At 41.2% G+C, this 25,574-nt stretch overlaps 1 protein-coding gene across 1 annotated transcript in view; it reads left to right on the top strand.

The window, feature by feature from the left end:
• The first annotated feature begins 345 nt into the window (after nt 1–345).
• Nucleotides 346–25,574, top strand: part of glmna (glomulin, FKBP associated protein a) — a 37,372-nt gene continuing 12,143 nt past the window's right edge. The window contains exons 1-14 of the mRNA XM_078218892.1: nt 346–571; nt 2,925–2,993; nt 5,823–5,948; nt 6,683–6,802; nt 8,175–8,283; nt 10,120–10,366; nt 10,476–10,581; nt 11,951–12,141; nt 17,063–17,116; nt 18,334–18,364; nt 20,127–20,216; nt 20,695–20,736; nt 22,651–22,724; nt 24,978–25,062. Coding sequence (XP_078075018.1) covers nt 2,955–2,993; nt 5,823–5,948; nt 6,683–6,802; nt 8,175–8,283; nt 10,120–10,366; nt 10,476–10,581; nt 11,951–12,141; nt 17,063–17,116; nt 18,334–18,364; nt 20,127–20,216; nt 20,695–20,736; nt 22,651–22,724; nt 24,978–25,062 — 1,314 coding nt within the window. The 5' untranslated portion in view covers nt 346–571; nt 2,925–2,954. The remainder of the gene's footprint in view (nt 572–2,924; nt 2,994–5,822; nt 5,949–6,682; nt 6,803–8,174; nt 8,284–10,119; nt 10,367–10,475; nt 10,582–11,950; nt 12,142–17,062; nt 17,117–18,333; nt 18,365–20,126; nt 20,217–20,694; nt 20,737–22,650; nt 22,725–24,977; nt 25,063–25,574) is intronic.

The following is a 25,574-nucleotide window of genomic DNA, read 5'->3' on the forward strand; positions in this document are numbered from 1 at the left end:
TTGTTCGATGATTGCGTTAGAAAGCTACTGATCCAGTAGTACGAAGGGGAGGGACTGTTATTAAATGTCGGCAAATATTAAATTTTTCCACTTTAACCTGGTGTTGTTAAAACTCTTACTATTAAATGTCAGGTCAACCCACAACCTGAATCTTGACAGTTGCCCAGAGGGCGGGAGGGAGGCGGGGCCTTGGGGGATGGGGCGGGGCCAGGTGGAGAACGGGCGGGGCCAGGCGAGATGGAGCGGGGCTGGGAGGAAACGTGGGAAAGGCAAGCCGGGAGTGATGGGGCGGGACCAGAGGGGATGGGGGCGGAGCCAGGGGAAACGGGGCGGGGGGGGACAGGGGAGATGGAGCGGGCTGCACAAAACGGCGGGTGGAGGGCGGGTAGGCGGAGACAAGGGTGGGGCCGAGGGAAATGGGGCGGGGCCAGTGGCGATGGGACGGGGCCATGGGAGAGGAGTGCCGGGCTGGCGGAGACGCGGGCGTGGCCTGGTGGGGCGAGCCGGGGCTTTGATCGCGCGGCTGCGTCAGAATGCGCGTGAGGCGGTGTTACGTAGCTGCACGGGGAAGGTAAGCGGCAGGATGATGGGGGAGGGGTGGATGGAATGTCCCGGTTTAAACCCCAACTGTCAGCGGGCGGCGCGCGAGCTGCTGTTCGATGGAGCGAGGGGGGGGGAAAGGGGCTGAGAGGCGACATTACCCATTGAATGTTCAGCTATTAGGGATGGGTTTTTACCGGTGGGGGGAGGGGGTGTTGGATGACTTGCTGGTGTCCCATGCATTCTTATTGCAATCCTCATGCCACCCAGTCGGTTAACATTATGTTGAGATTAAAAGTAAAATACTACGGATGCCGAAATCTGAGACAAAAACAAAAAATGCTGGAAAATCTCAGCAGGTCTGACCGCATCTGTGGAGGGAGAATAAAGTCAACGTTTCGAGTCCGGATGACCCTTTGTCAGGGCTAAGAGCAAAGAAAATCAGAAAAGATTTATTAATCACTCAAAGCTGATTTCAGCAGAAACTAGACTTGGTTCCCGACGAAACCAAACATAGCTGAAACTAACTGTGGGTCTGCCTAACAAGCTGAAAGTGACCTGTGAGGCAAAGCCCAACTAGAGGATTCATTAACCCCCATCACTGTGCTCACCTGATATGTGGAGTTAAACTTCTTAAGGATGTCAAACTTCTTACTGTGCTCACTTGATACTACATACATATGTGGGCAAGTAACATTTATGGCTCACAAGTGCCAGGCGATATCACCTTCAACAAGAGAGCCTAACCATCTCTGTTTGGCATTAAAAATTGGTTTTGCCATTCGCTAATCCCCAGTGTCAACATCTCAGAGGAGAGAGAGTTCACCATTGACCAACACTTAATGGACCGGCTACGTAAATACTGTGATCACAAAAGCAGGTCAGAGATTGGATATTCTGGCAAACATCTCTCCTCCTGACTTCCCAACGCACCTACAAGACATGAGTCAGGAATGAGAAGGAATGCTGTCTGGAAGGTAGCTCCAACAACTTGAAGTTTGATAGCATCCAGACCAAAGTAGCCCACTTGATTGACACCCCATCCACCACTTTAAACACTCACTCCACCACTGATGCAATGTGGCTACATCTATAAGGTACAGTGCAGTAGCTCCTAAACCCATGACCTCTCCTGCCTTTCCAAACAAGGGCTGTAGTTGCTTGGAAACACCACCACCTATGAGTTCCCCTCCAAATCAACATACCACCCTGATTTAAAAATATGTAACTGTTTCTTCATTGTTACTGGGTCAAAATCCTGGAGCTCCCTCCTTAACAGCACAGTGGGTATACCCATTCCACATGGACTGCAGCGGTTCAAGTAAGTGACCCACCACCACTTCTTGGGGGCAATTTGGACCAGTGACACCCAAATCCCAGGAATTAATTAAAAGATAATAGCAGAAGTGATTACTGAATATCAATCAGGAACTGGAACTCTGGCTGAAATTTGCCCCATCTAAATACTGAATAAACCAAGGAAAACCTCAACCACTTGCAGTGCCAGGAAGATCCCATGTTTGATTCCTGTCTATCGCCATAACCCCATGTATTTACCCTTAATCTACACATTTTGGAATATTAAGGGGCAATTTAGCATGGCCAATCCACCCCACCTACACATCTTTGGACTGTGGGAGGAAACCAGAGCACCCGGAGGAAAGGCAGACACGGGGAAAACGTGCAAACTCTACACTGTCGCCTAAGGCTGGAATCGAACCCGGTTCCGTGACGCTGTGAGGCAACAATGCTAATCACTGTGCCACCTTGCCACAAACTAGAAACTGAGCCTGGTACCTTTCTAGTTTCTATGGTTCGGCTACTTACTGGATAAATGTTAATACTGTAGGTCTGCACCAATTACAAATTGCCCCAATGACTCATGTTACCTTCAATCAGATTAACCAAAATGGAACTTAAACTTGCTACTCGAGTCAAACTATGTCCCTGATGGTTCAGTGAGTAAATATGTATGTTATGTTACTAAGCCATGCAATGAAGAATGGAAGTTGTATGTAAGCTGTCTGATATTAGCTGTGATGGTGCTGGAGGGTATTGTCCATTTGGCTGGGGTTTCAAATTAAAACTGATGCAAGTACAGAGTGGGACCCCTGAATTTTCACACGTGACCCAGCCTGGGCCTCAGTTCGCTGGAGTGCTCAAATTACTGGCATGTTGAAATGAATTAATTTAGGATGTTTTCGAACCTAAGATATTCCTGGTCAGTATGGCTCAGTTTCATTGTGGGTGGTTAGGTTATCAACTGAGCTGTTGGTGGACTGACTCTTATGTTATCCCTGACCATTTTTACATGTATTTTAATTGCAGAGAGGCTTCTACACACTTCTTCCAATTTAATGCCTGTGTTTTCTTGTGAATTCCAGTTCTAAGTGTTAGTACAAAACAGCAGTTAAATGGCTTTAGAAGAACTAGAAGGAGTAATTGAGCGATGTGTAAGTACTGGCAGATTTTATTATCCTCTCATTGTGTTGCTAGTCATATGTTGCAAAAATTCATAATTATATTGTAAAGATGACAACACAGCAGTTCTACAGATGTTGATCCACAATGTTAATTTTTTAACAATCCTAAATATTGCCAAATTTGCAAAGTGAGTCTCAGTTGATGAGACTCCAGAGCCTTCAATAGCTTTATTTTTACAGTAATAATGTAGACATTCCTTCTCGGCAGATGCTTGGGTCTGGATTTTCACCAAGGCAGGTAGCTCAAATTGGAACATTTCTGATTTGTTGATAAAAAGTAGTCTGAGTTGTGTCAGTTTTGCTTTGGGGGTGTGGGTTGGAGTTCTGCTTCCAACCCTGGAAGTAGAGCATAAGCATTCTCGGTTCTCTGGGACTTCACCCAAGGCTTTTCAGAGGCTTTTTGGTCTATAACCCACACCTCTCATACCCCAACCCACACCTCTCATACCCCCACCCACCCCCTTGGCCCTCATATCTTCTATGCCATCGCCATAGCCACTCAACCAGTATGGGCAGACATCAGGAGCCATGTGAAGGTGGAAAAACAAACTTATAACAATCTAATATAGCTCTTACTCATACACATTTGATAGTGGAAAAAAACTTTAATTAATAGAATCCATTCAAAGCTTTTAAATCTCCTCAGGTGGTTATTCTCTTTTACAAAAAAACTCCTATTCAGACCCTGTATCAGACAGTTAAACCTTTAATAGCCTCTTCAAACTGTCAATCAAAATGTGAACTCAGAAACCCTGCTGAGATAATTGTAGCATTTGAAACTCAGCCAATCATTCATTATAACATCACTAAAGCCCCTGTCAACAAAAATTGTTAATCTGCCTGTCAATCAAAGCAGCTCAACAGAGATTTTTATTAACTCTCAGTAACAGCTGCAATTTAAAGAGCAGAGGATTTAAAAATCAGATCAATGGTTTAAATAGGCCTTATCTGCCCTTCAAGAGCTTATGTATCTATTCCAATCGTGATGCCCAAACACTAGGATAAGGCTCTTGCAACAGCCAAACTGTTTGAACTTGGCTTTGATTTCAAGCTGAGTTCAGTTTCCCTTGTGTGAATCATGCCCCCCCCCCCCCATCCCCCTTTCCCCTACAGGTTCAGCTGGAAATGGTGGTGGGACTTGCACATCCAGGTTCCTCCAGCCACTTTTAAAAGTCCGCTAAACTTTCCTCAACTTTGTGAAATCTGTCCCTTAGTGAATTAGACAGATGCCTACAAAAACATGATTTGAACAAAGAACAATACAGCACAGGAACAGGCCCTTCGGCCCTCCAAGCCCGCGCCGCTCCCCGGTCCAGGATTGAATCCTGAATCCAGGATCCCCGCCCAATTTTCCAGCCTATCTACATCCTAATATCCTATCCACCGAGCTGTCCCTCACAGCTACGATGCTTTGTTCATCACAACCTATTAACTTACCCCCACCCCCCCATTCCAGACCATGTGATCTCCAGGGAGAGGCGAAAACCCAGAGTGAAAACCCCAGGGCCAATATGGGGAAAAAAAAATCTGGGAAATTCCTCTCCGACCCCCTGTGGCGATCGAAACGAGTCCAGGGGATCACACTGGCCCTGATCAGAAAATGCTTCCCAACCCTATTCATTTCCACTTCTGCTTTACGAACACCATCTGAATTCCCTGCCCCCGAGACAGGTTCCCAACTATCCGCAGTCTCGCTCTGTACTGGCACCAGCAAGATGATCATAGAATGAAGCCTTGAAACGAGAAACAAAGAACAATTAGCCCGCGCCGCTCCCTGGTCCAAACTAGACCACTCTTTTGTATCCCTCCATTCCCACTCCGTTCATATAGCTGTCTAGATAAGTCTTAAACGTTCCCAGTGAGTCCGCCTCCACCACCTTGCCCGGCAACACATTCCAGGTCCCCACGACCCTCTGTGTAAAATATGTCCTTCTGATATCTGTGTTAAACCTCCCCCCCTTCACCTTGAACCTATGACCCCTCGTGAATGTCACCACCGACCCGGGGAAAAGCTTCCCACCGTTCACCCTATCTATGCCTTTCATAATTTTATACACCTCTATTAAGTCTCCCCTCATCCTCCGTCTTTCCAAGGAGAACAACCCCGGTTTCCCCAATCTCTCCTCATAACCAAACCCCTCCATACCAGGCAACATCCTGGTAAACCTCCTCTGTACTCTCTCCAAAGCCTCCACGTCCTTCTGGTAGTGTGGCGACCAGAACTGGATGCAGTATTCCAAATGCGGCCGAACCAACGTTCTATACATCTGCAACATCAGACCCCAACTTTTATACTCTATGCCCCGTCCTATAAAGGCAAGCATGCCATATGCCTTCTTCACCACCTTCTCCACCTGTGACGTCACCTTCAAAGATCTGTGGACTTGCACACCCAGGTCCCTCTGCGTCTCTACACCCTTTATGGTTCTTCCATTTATCGTGTAGCTCTTGAGTTTTACTTGAGTTAGTATTTCATCTTGTCATGAAATGTTCATGTAATTCAATATGTTTAACATTTGAAAATGAGCTACAAGGTGTCTAATCATTAAAAAAAATAGAATAGTTGATTCCACGCAAAACTCTGGAGGAAATCTTATTAATTTCAGATTATTGTTACAGACTTGCTTCAAACCTAGTTTCTGGAAATGGATTGTAGACCAGTAATGAGTTATAGTTATACTGTGATTGACTGCTATAATGTTATATAACATATATGTTTTGCTTTAGGTAGCATCAATTAAAATTGTCTGCAATTTTTTGCACTATATGTGATTAAAAACACTGTTTTACTCATTTTAGCGAGGTCTACCTGAAACAGAGTTTAAAGAAGAAGATCACGGCATATTTCAATCAGCAGCCTGTCGGTGCCTGGAAGAAGGACATGCAGCCAAACTTTTGGAAATTCTACAAGATGAAAAAAATAAGGTGCTATTGTAAATTTAAAATGCCTACCCTGTTTTATACAAACATACTACTGTGGATAAACATCTTGCTTTGAAATTTTATACATCTAAATCAATTACTTTCATGCAGTTCAATTAACTTGAAAGCACCAAGCCAGAAGAACTGATACTCGATTTTAACATTCATTACAGCAAAACTTTTAATTGGGAGCAACTCTAATTTTCAATCACTTAGCTAAGGCTATCTTGTTGAATAGTTCTTTGGGGTATATATATATATATTGAAATGCAGCAGGCTGTTTCTGTATTGAGAAGTCTTTAAAATAGCAAATTAGATGATTATGTAGTTCGTTTATATTTTGATGGTGTTCACTGTTATGAGCTCAGTTTAATTTCTCTCTAAGACAATACCTCAGACAATGTAACACTTCCCTGTGACTGCACTAAAATTATGGTTGAGATTGTATTTGACTTCACCTTGAAGGTGGCCTGAATCCACAATCTTGTGACTTGGAGTTGAAAATGAAGTGCAGAACTCCTCAATTAAACACTTTAAAGCAGGTTCTTTTGTTAAAATCCAACAGTGCATTGTGCTAGTGCATTGTTCTAGTAACTGCTCCTTGGCAGAATAAACTTTAGCTTTTTTAAGGGAACATTTTATGAAGAAATCATTGCAACATCTGTATGTATTTGACCTATGTAATTTGCCATTCAATTTTCTGTTTCTTTACCATACCCTTATTTAATATCTTACAGGACTTTGTTACCTGCATGGGATGGAATTTTGTTGGTCCTATTGTTAGTTGTGCTTTGAAAGATGAGCAAGAATCTGAGCACAAGGAAAATTGCTTGAAAATACTAGACCGTGTAGTACAGGTAAGTGCATAAACTAGAGAAGTAATGGTAAAACAAAGTGCAAAGCTTCTTGCATTTGTTATGTATTTTAAGAAAACAAAAGTATTTTCATGTTAAGAGATCTGAAAGTCTGTTACAACTAATTGATTAATTTTGAAGCACAGTCAGTTGTTAAGTAAGCAAAGGTACAAGCTAATTTCTACAATACACGGTCCCAGAATTAACAATAAATGAGTAAACAACCATTCAATCTATTTTAGGTGCTGCTATCACAAGGAAAATGTTAGCTTGGACACTGGGAGAATCTTACTCTTCTGTACCTAGTGCCATGAGATCTTTTACATCCATCTGAATAAGCAGAGGAAACATTGACTTAATGTCTTGTCGACAAAAATGAACATTAGACAAAGCAGCATTCCCTCACCAATCAGCTGAAACATCACCTTAGATTTGGGTTACAGTTTTGGAGTGGGGCTTGAAGCAACAACCTTCAGAGCTGAGTTTGACTAGCTGAGCTAAAGTGACATTTTAAAGCCCTGACTCATTGGTACCACCCTTACTTCTGAGTCAGAAACTTCTGCGTCATGCCTCACTTGGCATATAATTCCTGGATGCCACTTCAGCGCAGTATTGAGGAATGTCACTTTGTGACAAGCTAATTCAACCTAAGGAATAAGGTATTAGTGGCTTTTAATTTTTTATATCAATTTGCAATTTATTATACTTATTAGACGTGCCATCTTTCAGATTAAACCTAAAACCAAAGCCCTGTATGCCCTTACAGTTGTATGTTTAAAAAAAACCCCATCACACTATTTCAAAGGAGAGCAGGGGAGTTTCCCCCAATGTCCTGATCATGTTTTATCCCCTAAACAACATTACGAAAACAGATTATCTGGCAATTGTCACATTGCTGGTTGAATATAAATTTCCTACATTACTATACATCAAAATATGCTTCATTTGAGTATGAAGCATTTTGGACTATTCTGAAGTTGTGAAAGGCACTATATAAAGAAATCCCCATTTTAATAAACTTTACCTTTTTCTGAGTAATAAATACTCTAGTGGATCACCCTTGGCTTTCCCATAGGAAGTCAGCACAAAGTGAATTTCCCTCAGAGTACATTAATAATGCTATAGGTGAAGTGATGTGCAGCTGATTAAGTGATAGGCAGACTTATGGTATAATAATTCTATTGATTTGCTACCTGTGGGCACGATTGAATGATAATGTTCAAATATGGACCTTATAACAAATAGAAAATATATATATATATATATATATATTTTTAAAAAGCCACAAAAAAATTTTTCTTACTGGAAGTCAAATTGGTTTGTCACAAAATGATATAAATTTGCTTCACAATTTTATGTTTTTTTTACTTTTTAGATCAGCAACCCAAAGGAACTTTTGGTGGGTTTACTTGAACAGATTGAGGAGGCTTTTGGAAATAACATATCTAAAACTATCTTATTACTACTTCCGCCACTTCAAACAGGTAATGTGAAGTTTCATATCCATGTGAGTTGACTTTATCAAAGAGTAAAAAATCCAATGGTCTTAATTGATCTCTTACTTATCCTAACAAGCTACTTGTGTTCCACCCTATGTATTCATTATTATACCTGTTTACTTCAATTGTGTTGTCTTTAAAGAAACAAATAGTCACTAGAATGCTTTGCAGAAGCAGAATTTAATTTTTATTTCGGGGCCTTTTGTTTCAGGACCAAGGATGGCACAGTGGTTAGCAGTGCTGCCTCAAAGCGCCAGGGACCCGGGTTCAGTTCCCGGCTTGGGTCACTGTCTGTGAGGAGTCTGCACATTCTCCTCGTGTTTGCAAGGGTTTCCTCCGGGTGCTCTGGTTTCCTCCCACAGTCTGAAAATTAGCACTGCTGCTTCACAGCGCTAGGGACCCGGGTTTGATTCCTGGCTTGGGTCACTGTCTGTATGGAGTTTGCACATTTTTCCCGTGTCTGTGTGGGTTTTCTCCCGGGTGCTCCGGTTTCCTCCCACAATCTGAAAGACATGCCGGTTAGGTGAATCGACCCGAACAGGCGGTGGGCGGACTGTGGCGACTCGGGGAATTTCACAGTAACTTCATTGTGGTGTTAATGTAAGCCTTACTTGTGACTAATAAATAAACTTTTAACTTTACGTGTATTGGCCATGCTAAATTCTCCCTCAGTGTACCTGAACAGGTGCTGGACCGTGGCAACTAGGGGATTTTCACAGTAACTTAATTGCAATGTTAATGTAAGACTACTTATGACACTAGTAAATTAAACTTAAAAAAAAACTTTAGAAATCTTTTATTTTTAAAGTACTCATGTGATTTTACACTAAACATATGAAGTGATGATAAATATCTCAGACTTGATGCCAAGCTGACAGCATTTGCAATCAGAGGAAAATATCAAGTTGACTGAATTTATTTCTTAGAGGACCAACCTGCTTTTAATTAAACAAATTGCTTAGGCAATGGTTGGCTTGATTGGTTTTTGTTAAGCCGTCAACTGACTTTTGTTTTTAATAGTCCACAACTTCCGAGCTCCTCGGCATCAAATTGGGGCAGTACCCCATGATGTGCTAGGGAACACCCCCCCCCTCCCCTCTCCCCCCGCACCCCCAAACTTCACAGGTGAGGGTTTGCACAGCAATTGTCCTGAAGCACAAACTCCCTCTGGGCGATTGATCTGCACTGTGAACCATCTGAAAATGTGATTTTAAATTCCAAACTTTGGATGGTCCTGACAGGGTTTCACCAATAGTTACTCAGAAAAGCTTCTAACCTCTGGGTAACAATTCCAAAGAACCAGACAAACTCACCCCAAGGTATTTCTCCCTCTGGAAAACCGCTGAGGTCAGTTTTCACCCCCCCCCCGCCCCCCCAACCCAAATCCTATCCGATTACCTTAGACACACCTTTTCCTTGGCCTGTCAATTTTAATCGACTTTTAAACTTATCTGGTTTATGGCAGCTAGTGCCGTATAAAATGGGGGCATGTCCTCCTTCACTTCATCGTCTCTGCCTGGTTTTCTAAGCTGAGTCAGTAGGTCAGGTGAGACAGGGCTAGCGCCGTATAAAACGGGGGCATGTCCTCTCTCACTTCAACGTCGCTGCCTGGTTCTCGGTCAGGCGAGACAGGCACGGAAGAAATTTAAGTTAAGTAATTGGACATGGAGTGCAAATCTGACCAACACTGATTGTCACTCCAAGGAGGTTATCTGCAAGTATGGAATATTAGTGTAGTCAAGATCTTTTCTTGTAATTGTACCTTTAAAAAAAAAGTTACTTGATTTCTTGAGTTTAACTTCTTAAAACTTGTTTTCTCAGTGCTATTAAAAATGAAACATAAAAAGGCATATTCCGTTGGATTGTCTCTTGCAACCATTCAAAGCCAACTCTCTCGGCTGCCTGTACCTTATACTACAGAGCAACATAAACAGGATGAATATGAGCTTTGCAAGTGTTGTATGGCTGTTACCTCTTTTATGAAACCATTTGTGGATGAAGTGAATCAAGCAACAAAATCTAAGCAAAATGCTTCCTGTAATGAGCTAAAGGAGGAACTACTGAAATTGTAGGTACTTAATTTTAATTTCAGTGAACTATATGTTTTTTAACTAAGAGCTTTTGTCAGGAAAATTAATATGTGTGCTGCCTAATTAATATTTTTGCACTTGATGTAGCTGCATGAAAAGTTTGGAATACCCATTGCTGACAGCACAGTTACATCCATTAACTGAAGAGGAGATTGAGAACAATTCATTGAGAACTTTTGCTACTGAAATTCTGGTAAGCTTGATCTGCCCACAACATTTTATTTCCTTGGTGGTACAGTCTTATTTGATTGCTTTGGTACAGGTTTTACATTCCAAATAAATTAACTCTAAATTGAATAACTTATGGGGTTTAATTCATTTTTAATGGTTCTTGTCCAATTTCATTTTTTAATGATATTACACCTAATTAAATCTCAAATTAATCTCAATAAATTGACCTGATTCCTCTAATCTCGGTTATGAAAGTAGATTGCACTAAAAAGTTCCTTAAATTTCACTCCTGGACTTCTTTGTCACTATAATTGAGATAATCTGATCAGCTACCTCTACCGCTTCTCCAGCCTAGCTGGTCAGACTCCCTCTAATGTTCCACCCTGCCCTAGTCCTAGACTTGCATCGCTCTCCAGTTTCTCTTCTTTCTCTTCTCACGACGCTATAGTTTTAGGCTGAGGAGTGACAGTTTTAAAACAGAAATGCGAGGAATTACGTCACTCAAAGGTACATGAATCTGTGAAATGCTGTACCCCAGAGTACAGGGGATGCCGGAACACTAAACAAATATAAGGAGGTGATAGGTTTTTAATTAGCAGCGGGATGAAGGATTATGAGGAGTGGGCAGAAAGGTGGAGGTGAGGCCGAGATGAGATCAGCCATGATATTATTGAATGGCAGAGCAGACTCAATGGGCTGAATAGCCCATTTCTTCTCTTTTTTTGATCTTATGTTCTTATAGCCTGAGATTAACTTGCAATGGCTTCTCTTTCTGCTGCTGCACCATCATCCTTGGGACCCCTAGGACATATTGGCCACTTCCTTTTTTCACCAGCATGCTTCTTCCTCGCGATATCATGCAAATTCACAAGGTCAGTTTCCAGACATATGTTGACAGCACCAGCTCTACCTCACCACCACTTCATTCAATCCCTTAATTGTTAGGCTGCTTATCTGAGCGAGGAACAATTTCCTCCAGTGAAATATTGGGAGGAGCAAAGTCATTGTTTGGAGGGAAAAAAGGATATCATGACAGATTCCAGAAATGTTCCTTTAATTCCCAAGAATTAGCTGATAGAATAAGTAATTTTGATGATGCACTGTTCTCTGGATGCCTATACTCAAGCAATTTGTGAATCTTGACCTTTGAAATTTTGTTTATTTGTTCCTGGGATGTGTAAATGGAATAGCCTTGTATATTTACATGCCGCAATACATAGCTACAAAAACCTGTCAGAATATAGCATAATTTTTACTTTGACTGCACAGTTACATACAGGAATTTGTTTTCAAAGCAAAGGTCCTGGACAAATATTGAATTCATCCAATCCATTTTATCAATTTGATAGGAAGTTTATATGTGCTTAAATAAGTGTTGTTCTCCTCTGTAGGTTTACTTGTTAGCAATGGGTGAATCGCTTGCTGTGTTGATGGTTCATCAGTTACTACATTCCAGAAAGACATCGCGAGAGATTGACCCTCTGAAAGAAGATGTAAAATACCCGACAACCTCACTGGCAAGCTTGGCATATCTGTTATTTGTTCAGCATATCAGTATTGATCAATTTCCAGCTATTTACAGGTGAGTAAAGGTGAAGGCCCATTATTTTGCATTGTATTCCAAGGATTTAATGTAATATAAACTTCAGATTGTAACTAGTTGTAATTACCAGAGACAGCTAGCTGCTGTCTCTGCAACTCAAAACATTGCCTCCCTGCCCTCCTTCCCACCCCACCTCAGCAACTTGGAACTTTTCCCTGGAAGAGAAGTGTAGTAATGTGGTGTATGGCCCCTTTAGAATTTCCCCTCACTTTTACGAGCTTTCCCAAATCCATTTTTAAACAACCATTCATTTGGATAGCATTTTCTGCTAAGTCCGTTCTTATTCTATAGTGCTTTGCATTGATTATTTTGTTACATTAATCATGTTTTACAAGGTCTTATGCTGTGTCTTGAGTAAATTTACTCAAGGTCTTATGCTGTGATTTCACACAATCCTCTTGAGACTTTTTAAAAGACCTGCGCTCTTTCTAGTACCAAATTAAACTTCACTGGTAGAAGGTAGTTAAGCAGTTAGACTAACTTCAAAGTACAGAATTAGTTAAGCATCATCATGTTCACTGTACTGCAACATGGCAGAATAAGTGGTCATTTAGGACTTGAGACAGTTTTGCGTTGGTTTTAATTTTCCAAATTTCCCTGGATTCGAGGAAGGCACCATTAGATTGGAAAATAGCAAATGTAACTCCTTTGTTCAAAAAGGGAGACAGAAAGCAGGAAACTACAGGCCAGTTAGCTTAATATCTGTCGCAGGGAAAATATTGGAAGCCAGTATTAAAGATGTTATAGTGGGGCACTTGGAAACTTCAAGGCAATCAGGCAGAGTTTGCATAATGGTTTTGTGAAAGGGAAATCATGTTTAGTCATAAGAATCATGAGGAGCAGGAGTAGGCAATTCAGCCTCTTGAGCCTGCTCCTCCATTTAATATGATCATGGCTGATCTCATTTCGGCCTCCACTTACCTGCCTGTTCAGCAGAGCCCTTCAAACCCTTACTAATTAAAAATCTGTCCACCTCTTTCTTAAATTTATTCAAAATTCCGGCATCCACCATGCTCTGGGATAGTGAATTCCACAGACTCCCGACCCTTTGAGAGAAGTAATCCTCATCTCTGTTTTAAATCTGCTACCCCCATCCTAAAACTATGACTTTTTCTAGATTGCCCTAGAAGATGAAACATCCTCTCCACATCTACTTTGTCAATCCCCCTTATCATCTTGTACACCTCAATTCGATCTCCATTCATTCTTCTTAACTCCAGGGAGTATAGGCCTAAACTGCCCAATCTCGCTAATCAGTTTATTGGAGCTCTTTGAAAGAGTCACATATGCTGTGGATAAAGGGGAACTGGTGGATGTACTGCACTTAAATTTCTAGAATGCATTGATAAGGTACTATGTCAAAGGTTATTGTAGAAAATAAAAGTTCATGGTGTAGGGGGTAACATATTGGCATGGATAGAAGATTGGCTAATGTAGCCATAAATGATTTTTTTCTTCTGGTTGGCGGATATAATGAGTGCTGTACCTCAGGAATTAACGCTGGTGCTTTAACTTTTTAAAATTTATATAAATGACTTTGATGAAGGGATAGAAAGTATAGTTGCTAAATTTGCTGATGACACAAAGATAGGTAGGAAAGTAAGTCATGAAGAGGACATAAGGAGGCTACGAAGGGACATGGATAAGTTGTGAGTGCGCAAAGATCTGGCAAAAGGAGTAAAACGTGGAATTATCCATTTTGGCAAGAAGAATAAAATAGAAGCATATTTAGATGGTCAGAGATTGTAGAGCTCTGAGATTCAGAGAGATCGAGGTGTCCTAGTGCATAAATCATAAAAGCAGGTACAGCAAGAAATTATGAAAGCTAATAATGCTATTGTTTATTGCGAGGGGAATGGAATATAAAAGTAGGAAGCTTATGCTTCAGTTGTACTGGACAGTAGTGAGGCCACATCTGGAGTACTGCAGGACAGGCATGTGCCTGTAAAGTGGAAGGATAGGAAAGGTAGGATTCGAGAGCCGTGGATAACCAGTGAAATTGTGGGTCTAATCAAAAAGAAAAAAGAGGCATACATGAGGTCCAGGCAGCTAAAAACAGATGGAGCACTGGAGGAATACAGAGAAAGTAGCAAAGAACTCAAACAGGGAGTTAGAAGGGCAAAAAGGGGTCACGAAATGTCCTTGGCTGACAGGATTAAAGAGAATCCGAAGGCATTTTATACATACGTTAGGAACAAGAGGGTTGTTAGGGAAAGAATTGGACCTCTCGGGGACAAAGGAGGGGAATTATGCTTAGAACCAAAGGAAGTAGGTGAGATCCTAAACGAATACTTTGCATCAGTATTCACAAAGGAGAGGGACGTGTTGACTGGTAGTGTCTCAGAGAGATGTGTTGACCCGTTAGAAAAAAATCTCAATTACAAGGGAGGAAGTGTTAGGTTTTTTAGGAAACATTAAGACAGACAAATCCCCAGGGCCGGATGGCATCTATTCTAGACTCCTCAGGGAGGCAAGAGATGAAATTGCTGGGCCTCTAACAGAAATCTTTGTCTCTTCGCTGGACACAGGTGAGGTCCCAGAGGATTGGAGGACAGCAAATGTGGTCCCGTTATTTAAGAAGGGTAGCAAGGATAACCCGGGTAATTATAGGCCGGTGAGCTTGACATCCGTGGTCGGGAAATTGTTGGAGAAGATACTTAGAGATAGGATATATGCGCATTTAGAACTGAATAATCTCATTAGCGATAGACAGCATGGTTTTGTTCGAGGGAGATCATGCCTCACAAATTTGGTTGAGTTTTTTGAGGAGGTGACAAAAATGATTGACGAGGGAAGGGCTGTAGATGTCGTCTATATGGATTTTAGTAAAGTGTTTGACAAGGTCCCTCATGGCAGGCTGGTGCAAAAGGTTAAATCTCACGGGATAAAAGGTGAGCTAGTTAGATGGGTGGAGAACTGGCTTAGCCATAGAAGAGCAGTGGGAGGGGTCTTTTTCCGGTTGGAGGTCTGTGACTAGTGGTGTTCCACAGGGCTCTGTACTGGGACCTCTGCTGTTTGTGATATATATAAATGATTTGGAGGAAGATGTAGCTGGTGTGATCAGTAAGTTTGCGGACGACACAAAGATTGCTGGAGTTGCGGATAGTGATGAACATTGTCAGAGAATGCAGCAGGATATAGATAGGCTGGAACATTGGGCGGAGAAACGGCAGATGGAATTTAATCCAGATAAATGCGAAATGATGCATTTCGGTAGATCTAATGTAAGGGGGAGCTATACAATACATGGCAGAACCATCAGGAGTATAGACACACGGAGGGACCTGGGTGTACAAGTCCACAGATCCTTAAAGGTGGCAGCACAGGTGGAGAGGGTGGTCAAGAAGGCATATGGCATCCTTGTCTTTATTGGACGGGGCATAGAATATAAAAGTTGGCATATGATGTTGCGGCTGTATAGAACGTTGGTTAGGCCACATTTGGAATACTGCGTCCAGTTCTGGTCGCCACACTACCAGAAGGACGTGGAGGCTTTGGAGAGAGTACAGAAAAAGTTTACCAGGATGTTGCCTGGTATGAAGGGTCTTAGCTATGAGGAGAGATTGGGTAAACTGGGGATGTTCTCCCTGGAAAGACGGAGGATGAGGGGCGACCTAACAGAGGTGTATAAAGTTATGAAGGGCATAGATAGGGTGAACAGTGGGAAGCTTTTTCCCAGGTTGGAAGTGACGAACACAAGGGGTCACAGGTTCAAGGTGAGGGGGGCAAGGTTCAACACAGATGTCAGGGGGACGTATTTTACACAGAGGGTGGTGGGGGCCTGGAATGCACTGCCAAGCAAGGTGATTGAGGCGGACACGCTGGGATCGTTTAAAACTTATCTAGATAGCCACATGAACAGACTGGGAATAGAGGGATACAAACGAATGGTCTAGTGGGCACATGAGCGGCGCAGGCTTGGAGGGCCGAAGGGCCTGTTCCTGTGCTGTATTGTTCTTTGTTCTTTTGTTCTTTGTACTGTGTACAGTATTGGTCTCCTTATGTAAATGCATTGGAAGCAATTTGGAGAAGATTTACTAGACTAATGCCTGGAATGGGTGGGTTGTCTAATGAGGGAAGATTGGACAGGCGAGGCTTGTATTGTTGGAGTTTAGAAGGGTAAGAGATTACTTGATTGAAGCATGTCATAGCCTGAGGGATCTTGACAGGATGGATGTGGAGCAGATGTTTCCTAGAACTAGGGAGTCACTGTTTAAAAAATAAAGGGTCCCCCATTTAAGACCGAAATGAGAGAATTGTTTTGAGGGTAGTGAGTCTTTTTCTTCCTCAAAAGGCTGTGGAAGCAGTCTTTGAATGTTTTCAAGGCAGAGCTAGATAGAATCTTGATGAACGAGGCGATCAAAGGTTATTGAGGGTAGGCAGCAGTTTTCAATCCGAACAGCCATGATCTTATTGAATGGCGGAGTAAGTTGAAGAGTTAAGTGGCCTGCTCCTGTTCCTGCCCCTAAATCGTATGTTTGTAGAGCCACTTGGGATTCTATAGGAAGAATGTTTGTCAGCTGTAACGAATAGCTTGAATGTTGGCCATGACTAAACCGATAGCAGTGTAGCAGAAAACAAAAAAATGTACAAATTTACCAAAAAAATTGATCCATCTATTTTTGTGGTGTTTTAATTGGTTTGTGGTATATTAGTTACATGGGCAAATCAACAAGACGAGGAGCTCACTATATTATTGCAATCACGCTAATGCAGAGCACAAATGCAAAATTTGGTTCATTTGTGATCTTTACTTTTGTTTTAAATATTTTAATTAATGCAGAAAAGGAAGAATTTACAATTGGTAATTTCTGGGCATCGTAATCTGCACAAAATCACTTGTGAATGATATTTCACTAAATGAATCAGTTTTAATATTAATGAAAACTTTACTTTACAGCCCTGAATACTTTCTTCTATTTAATATGGAATACATTTCTGCACTATTAAGTAGGTAAGTTAATACATCTAGAGGATTATTGCACTAATTAATTGAGATTTGGAAGCTTGATTTTTTTTTTACAGGAGTTTTAAATTAATAGTCCAAATCAAAGGAGAGACCCATCCCCTTTTCTTTTCCAGTTGGTTTCTTTCCTTCTCTTGTCTTGAAGGCAATGGACTGAATTTTTGTGAAGGTGGGTGAGCCCATAATTTCCCACCACCGGCCAGTGTGTTAATCTGTCACCATGGTCTCACCTCCAGAGTCTCAAGGGTGTGGAGGTTGTGGTGTCTGCTACCTGCTTGCCAGTGGCGCATAGTTAATTAGGCCAATTAAATTGCCCATCAAGTACATTTCCCAGAAGCTATCTGGAATTTTCCAGAAGGCAGATGGACCCTGTGCAGAGGCTGAAGTTCAGCTGATGAATTGAGGTGACTGCCCGGTAGCAGGCTGGGTAGTCACCTCAATTGAATTTAGCCTCCCATCCTCTAGAAGTGATTACCAGAGGGCTACAGCTGCGGCCACAGGCTGTCCTATGGAGGGGATCTCCCTCCACAATGACTGTCTGGCAGCTGTGGCCACTTTTTATTTTCAATCTGAAAAATTCTTCTGAGGGTGCCTCCATTTAAAGGCATTCTCTTGTTACCCTATTTGCATCAAAAGCCCTGACCTCTGACGATGGGGCTGCTGATCTTTGTGTTGGAGGGCCTTGTATTGGCCATCCAGACTTGGAAGGCCACCTCCTAGATTCTCAGCACTGACATTTGTGAGTTCTTGCCCCACATTCCCGTCCTATGGCAGGATTGAGACCCATGAATGAAAGTTCAGCCCATTGGCTCCTCTGTGGGGCAGGATTATGCTGTTGACCATTCTCATAAATTTATGACCTTTCTGAGCTGTGCTGCCAATAGGAAAATTGAGAAATATATTTTCCAATATTTCTGAACTTTATCTTGGACCGGTTGATGCTTTACAGACAAAAAAAACCTACATTATCTGTGATGAAAAAAGAACAGAATATGACTTGCATTAACATTATAGTTCGGTTGCCTTGCTAATAACATATTTTCATGAATGTTTCAAGAATAGCGACTTAATTATTAACTTTGCTAGTTTTAGACGATTGCGAACATTTTAATAAATATTTTATGATGAGTGTAACTTTGATTATAATTACAAAACTGTTTGTTTCTTTTCACTGCTCACAATAACTTTTAATATTCTAATGGCAGGACTGAAGAGTCTGTTTTGTCTAAAGGATTGGTAGGTATTTTTGTTTACTATATCAGAAAACCTAAAGCGCCTCTTGAAACTCAATTTTGAAACTTCAGTCTTTACATTGCTTCTGTCAAATATATTTGACTAACAGTCTAAAGTATAAGTATTTTCTGTTGTGACAGATAATGGCCTGGATTTTGCAGCAGTAATGATGGCAAAACATTTACTGTTGGCCATAAGATATAGGAGCAGAAGTAGGCCATTCGGACCATCAAGACTACTCCGCCGTTCAATGAGATGATTGATCTGATGTGATAATCCTCAGCTCCACATTCCTGCCTTATCTCCATAACCTTTGATTCCTTTACTGATTAGAAATCTGTCTATCTCAGCCTTGAACATACTTAGTGACCCAGCCTCTAAAGCCCTCTGTGGTAAAGAATTCCATGAGTTCGCACCCCTCCTGGGAGAAGAAATTCCTCCTCCTCTGTCTTGAATGGGTGACCCCATACTTTGAGATCATGCCCCCGGTCCTAGATTCTCCCACAAGGGAAACAACCTCTGAGCATCTACCCTGTCAAGCCCCTTGCAAATCCGAAATGTCTCAATAAAGTCTGCTCTCATTCTTCTAAATTCCAAAGAATACAGGCTTAACCTACTCAACCCTCCTCGTAACAAAATCCCTTCATACCTGGGATCAACATAGTGAATCTTGGACTGCCTCCAATGCTAGTATATCTTTTCTTAACTGAGAAGAAATTACTGGCCGCCATTACTCCTTTGAAGCTGACTCCAACGTTTGAAGTCTTTGCATGTATGGTCAAATACAGAAATTCAGAAGTCCCTGTCGGTAATTCTGTGCTTCCCAAAAGGATACACAGTTGACATCGCCCCAGACTACTATCAATTATGAATCGTTGAACTGACGATAAATTTCCATCCTTACACTTTTGGGGCTAGAATTTTGCCATGAAGGCAGGAAATTCGAGTCACACCTATCACCTTTGGAGGCAGTTTGGAAGCGGCTACAGAGGCAAGTGAGTGCCAAGGCAGGCCGGTTAGAAAACCCACCTCGGTTCTCTGAAACCACAGCCCAGTTTTATTCAAGGCTAATAGGCTTCTAGCCCTCACCAATCCCCTAAGCCTTCATTCCACCTCCATAGCCTCTCAACCGGTATCCACTAAGAGCAAACCTCAGGAAACACGCAGAGATGAAAAAAATTAGACTTCTAATAATCTAAGAGAGCTCTGAGTCATACAAGCTTTTACAAAAATTGGCAATGGTTTCATGGTCATCATTGGACTTTTAATTCCAGATTTTTTATTGAAAGATTTCACCATCTGCATTGGCAGGATTTGAGCCTGGCTCCACAGAGCCAGGGCCTCTGGAATACTAGTGAAGTGACAATACCACTAAGCGACTGCTTCAACCTTTAATCCCATGCATATGGCCATTTTCTTACTATCTGTAAAAGTTAAGATTTAAAAGTGAAGTTACTTACGGTTTTTACTACCTGTTCTGCTGCCTGGGAGAATACTTTAATGTGATTGGCTGCTTACCCTGTTTGATGATCCTGTTTGGATATTTTCTTAACTTGACATAAGGTTCAAACTGGCATCAGGAAAGGGGAAGTCTGCTAGATTCCTAGACCCTTGTGAACAGCTTTCTTTAAAGTCAGCAGCAAGCATCATTGTTTTGCCACTAACTTCAAAATCCAGCCCTTTATTTTTCTTCACTTTAAATATTTTTTGATATCTAAACTTCAACACCTTGTTGCCTACTACTTGGATCTATTTTCTTTTCCAGGAATTGTTTGAACATTGCTTATTAACAATTGAAGATAATAATCTTTCTCACAAGTACTTGGAAATGAAGAATATTGTGAGCATTCCTCAGGTAATCCACAACTTGAGCATAAAGCAAATGTGCATGTAATTCAGGCTTTAATTGATCATTTATGAGCACCATCATAATCCATGATACAATTTCATAGAAACCCTACAGTGCAGAAAGAGGCCATTCGGCCCATCGAGTCTGCACTGACCACAATCCCACCCAGGCCCTACCCCCATATCCCTACATATTTTACCCACTAATCCCTCTAACCTACACATCTCAGGACACTAAGGGGCAATTTTTAGCATGGCCAATCAACCTAACCCACACATCTTTGGACTGTGGGAGGAAACCCACGCAGACACGAGGAGAATGTGCAAACTCCACACAGACAGTGACCCAAGACGGGAATCGAACCCAGGTCCCTGGAGCTGTGAAGCAGCAGTGCTAACCAGTGTGTAACCGTGCCGCCCATTTCTAGCGTTTTCAATGTTTACTTCCTGGCTACCATTTTAATTTCTCAAATTTCCTCCTCCAGGCGTTAGTAAAGGTGATGACCCTCTGTCCCATTGAGCATTTGGTATGTATTAATATAATTATATAAAACTACTTGTATCTAAAGAGTATGAATGTTTTATTAGATTTAAGTATTAGGTGCAAAAATTATGGAATATGATAATTGGGGACTGTGTTAGCAATGGAGTAAAGGGCAAAAAGATGAAGAATCCAGAAACAGAAGAACTTTCTTGACCAGTGTACTTTCAACCCAGCAAGGAAGAAGCAGTGCTGGATCTAGCTCTGAGATATGAAGTAAGGGGGGAGGAACATTTTTCAGTCAGGAAAGCAGGTGGGGAACAGTGATCATAATATCATCAGATTTGGGGTAGTTGTGGAAAAGAACATGGAACAATGAAGTTTTAAAATATTAAACTGAGAGAGGGCTAACTTCATTGAGTTAAAAATGGATCTGGCCCAGTGGGTTTGAATAAAAAAAGTAAGTGAATACTGGGAATCTATCAAAGGAGAGAGAATTTGGGTACAGAGTAGACATATTCCCATCCATTAGTGTGTGTGTGTGTGAGGTGGGGGGGGGTTAGTGTGTGTGGGAGAGGTGGGGTTGTGTGGGTGGGGTCGAGTGTGCATAGGATAGAGAGGTGCATGTGTTCAAAATAAATATCAGTTTTCCAGCATCACTCCTCCAATTAAAAATGGGAAAAGGTAAGACTTAAATATTTTCTTAGTATGAGAACTTTTAGATTATCCACTCTGAAAGTGGATACTCCGTCCAGGGGTTAACATTAAGGGGCCATGGAAGGGTGGCTTGGCCAAGGGTTAAATAGGAATGGGAGAAGGCCATTTAGCTCTTCGAGTCTGTTCTGCCACTCATGATCATGGCTGATATCTATCTCAATAGCCTGATCCTGCCTTCTCCCATATCCTTTGAGGTAATTTAGCTGGTGAATGTATTTGTGACTGTGTGCCTCTTCCTAATATATGCATAGATGTAGCTGGAAAAGACTTGTTTACATTTTATTTCTATGTTCGCACCTATTTTGCAGCAAAAAAGGGCATTAACATTATGAGAATGTTTGGGAGGTCACTGGCAGTTCCCCAGCTTGAAATATTTGGGAAACCTGTAGTAGATAATGAGGATCACAATAGCATCCTGGAGGTGGAGGATACAGGCAGGTTGCTAAACTAGGCAGTCAAAGCAGATGCATTTATTTCAGTAAAATAGGAAGTGATGCATTTGATTGGAAGAATGAGGGGAGCCATGAACGAAATGGCTCAATTTTGGAGTTGCAGGGATTGAAGGTCCTGGAAGTGTACATATACAAATCTTGACGATGGCAGGATAATTTGAGATGGCTGTTAGGGATTTTGGTTTAATCATTAGAGATAAAGAGCATAAAAGTAAGGAATATATGCTAGATCTTTATAGAAAACTAGTTAAGTCTTAGCTGGAGTATTGTCTTTGATTCTGGAATCCACAGAAAGATGTTAAGGTCTCAGGAGGGTGAAGAAGAGATTTACTAGAAAGTTATTAGGGATTTCAGTTTTGTGGAGAAAATCTGAAGTTGTTCTCCTTTAGTGAAGAGAAGATTGAAAATATATTTTATAGAAGTTTCCAAAATCATGAACGGGTTCATAAAATAAATTATAAGCTGTTTACAGTGGCAGAAGGGCCATTAAGCAAAGGACACAGATTTAAGGCAAGAAAACAGGAAAAATGAGGAAAAGATTCACTCACCAAGCGACTATGATCTGGAATGTATTGCCTGAAAGGCTGATCGAAACATCCAATAGTAACCTTCAAAAGAGAATTGGATAAATACTGGAAGGACACAAATTATACATGGCAATGGGGGAAGGAGCAAGGGAGTGGGACCGAGGGGATAGTTGTTTCAAAGAGCGAAAGCTGGGAAGGTGAGCTGAATGACTTTGTTCTGTGCTGTATCATTCTGCGATTCTGACTATCTTTTCAATGTTTTAGCGGAAATCGAGCCTAAAGCTATTCCAGCAATACATAAACAAATTTGATCCAGAAGGAAAATACAAATTATTTAGGTGAGTACAGTCTAGAAGATGTTTATTTTTGTTTTAATGATTGTGTCTTCTGCTAGTTTTTCTGAATAGGTATTAAAATATTAAATGGAACACATTTGATGTACAATAAGTTAGGACATATAAACAGTAAGTCAGGCAGACATAACAGTTGGAATAAAAACAGTAAATTCCACTCAAGAATACCTTTCAACTAATATTTTAATAAAATATTCAACATATTATCATTATCTCTTCCAGAGAAGATGAGAACCTTTCAAACTTTGTCAGATAAATAACACTGCATGATCTTTCACTGTATTTTGCAGCACATTAAGTGCCAAAGTGCTATTTTGCTGAAAGAAATTGTAAACTTTAATTTACATAGCACCCTTTAGCAAAATGACTTAAGTCACAATTGTGTTCAGTTAGTGAGCCAAATGATAGTCATATGAACCACGAAATTATGTTCTATTCTGCAATAAACTAAGGATCTGTTTTTAAATTTTACACGATTATGATTTTTTTTGAGTTCATAGAATCAAAGAAACCCTACAGTACAGAAAGAGGCCATTTAGCCCATCGAGTCTGCACCGACCACAATCCCACCCAGGCCCTACCCCCATATCCCTACATATTTACCCGCTAATCCCTCTAACCTACGCATCTCAGGACACTAAGGGGCAATTTAGCATGGCCAATCAACCTAACGCGCACATCTTTGGACTGTGGGAGGAAACCGGAGCACCCGGAGGAAACCCACGCAAACACGAGGAGAATGTGCAAACTCCACACAGACAGTGACCCAAGCCGGGAATCGAACCCAGGTCCCTGGAGCTGTGAAGCAGCAGTGCTAATCACTGTGCTACTGTGCCGCCCAGTTATTCAAATGAAGCTCCTGATAAATGTTGCTGTGCTGTTGCTGCTTTGTAGATACAGCTTCTTGTTTAATTATGCAACCAAGTTGATAATTGTGGTGTGCAAGGGATTATTGTTGCTTACCCCACATTCATATTGAGTTAATGGTGATTCCTTAAAATGGATGGAAGTATTGTCACTAGAGATGCTTCTTTTCTGCTGATTTTAATTCATAGCAATATTTTTAACGTAAAGATTTTTGTCAAATTGCATTTTGGGTGTGTTTTAAAATCAATAAGTGATTCAGTAACATTGATTGGACATTTTCCTTTTGCAAGATTTTCTGTTGAAATCTTGAATATTTTTTGCACTGGAATTGCTAAAATGACAGCAGGGGTGGCACGGTAGCACAGTGGTTGCACTGATACCTCACAGCTCTAGGGACCCAGCTTGGGTCACAGCGGAATCTGCACGTTCTTCCCGTGTTTGCTTGGGTTTCCTCTGGGTGCTCCGGTTTCCTCCCATGGTCCGAAAGACATGCTGGTTAGCTGCATTGGCCATGCTAAATTCTCCCTCGGTGTACCTGAACAGGCACCGGAAAGTGGCGACTAGGGGATTTTCACAGTAACTTCATTGCAATGTTAACGTAAGCCTACTTGTGACACTAATAAATAAACTTTAAAAAGTGCAATTTGAACAAGAGAATAAAGTGGCTTTTTCCATCACAAATAAGAACATAAGAAATAAATCATACTTGAAAGTTGCACGAAGAGAGGAATATGCAATTCATTAGTTTAATCAAGATTATCAGTAATTTTACTGGACTACAACTTTCACATTGGTGCAAAGCAACATCATGGTCATGACGACAGTGTCAAATGCTAATCTATCAAGGAATCAGATTAAGACCAAATAGTGTCAAGCAGGCTCCTGAAGAATGGCCTCCCTGTGGTGTGTTCACTGTTTTTCGGGGTTACTGGATGCCCCTGAATGCTTTATAGGCTCAATGCAGGATCTTTAATATTAAAGATTCTCCTTCTCATTCTGTCTTGACATTAGAAAGATCTCCAGTGCAAGCAGAATGTGATTCATAGCAAGTACAGCCCATTGTGTAACTCAGGCCTTGCCTGCTATGTTTCACATTCTACATTTTCAACAGTCTCAGTTATTGAATTATAGACAAAGGGATTTACAATAACACTTTTTAAGAGTTCATTGTTCTTGTAAGGGACATTTTGAACTCTGAAATTATTCTAACACTTATCTATTTATGGTAGCTTTATTAACTTTGCTGTAATATTGGTATTTTAGCAGTACCACATTGTGTGCTGAGTGGTGCAAGAAATAAATGAGGGAAGTTAGCTTCATGTGCCTGGAACTATGATAGAGTTTTTATACTTCATATTGCTTTTTCTTCAGGTGCCTGTTAAAAACTAGCCAACATGCTGGGGTACAAGGTTACATTATACAAAATCTTAAAAATCAGATTGATCTAGCATTGAAGGTAAGCATGTTATTAAGTATAGAATTATTAGGTTTTCCTGTAAATATGTAGATATGTACCTGTGTAAATACATGGAAAGTACTGCAATGTTTTTATAGATATCACTAGCAATAGGCATGACTATCTTTGTGGTGAGTTTTCGGAATCATTTGCCTGTCCCATATGAATGATGTGGAGATGCTGGCGTTGGACTGGGGTGAGCGCAGGAAGAAGTCTCACAACACCAGGTTAAAGTCCAACAGGTTTACTTGGTAGCGTGAGCTTTCAGAGTGCTGCTCCTTCATCAGGTGGGTGGAGAGTTGGGTTCATAAACAGGGCATATATAGACACCGACTCAATTGCAAGATAATGGCTGGAATGCAAGTCTTAACATGTAATCAAGTCTTTACAGGTACAGACAATGCGAGCAGTCACAGGTTAAAGAGATGTGAATTGTCTCAAGCCAGGACAGTTAGTAGGATTTTGCAAGCCCAGGCCAAATGGTGGGGGTTACACGTAGTGTGACATGAACC

Source organism: Mustelus asterias, chromosome 8 (genome assembly GCF_964213995.1).
Source record: "Mustelus asterias chromosome 8, sMusAst1.hap1.1, whole genome shotgun sequence".
NCBI classification, from domain to species: domain Eukaryota; kingdom Metazoa; phylum Chordata; class Chondrichthyes; order Carcharhiniformes; family Triakidae; genus Mustelus; species Mustelus asterias.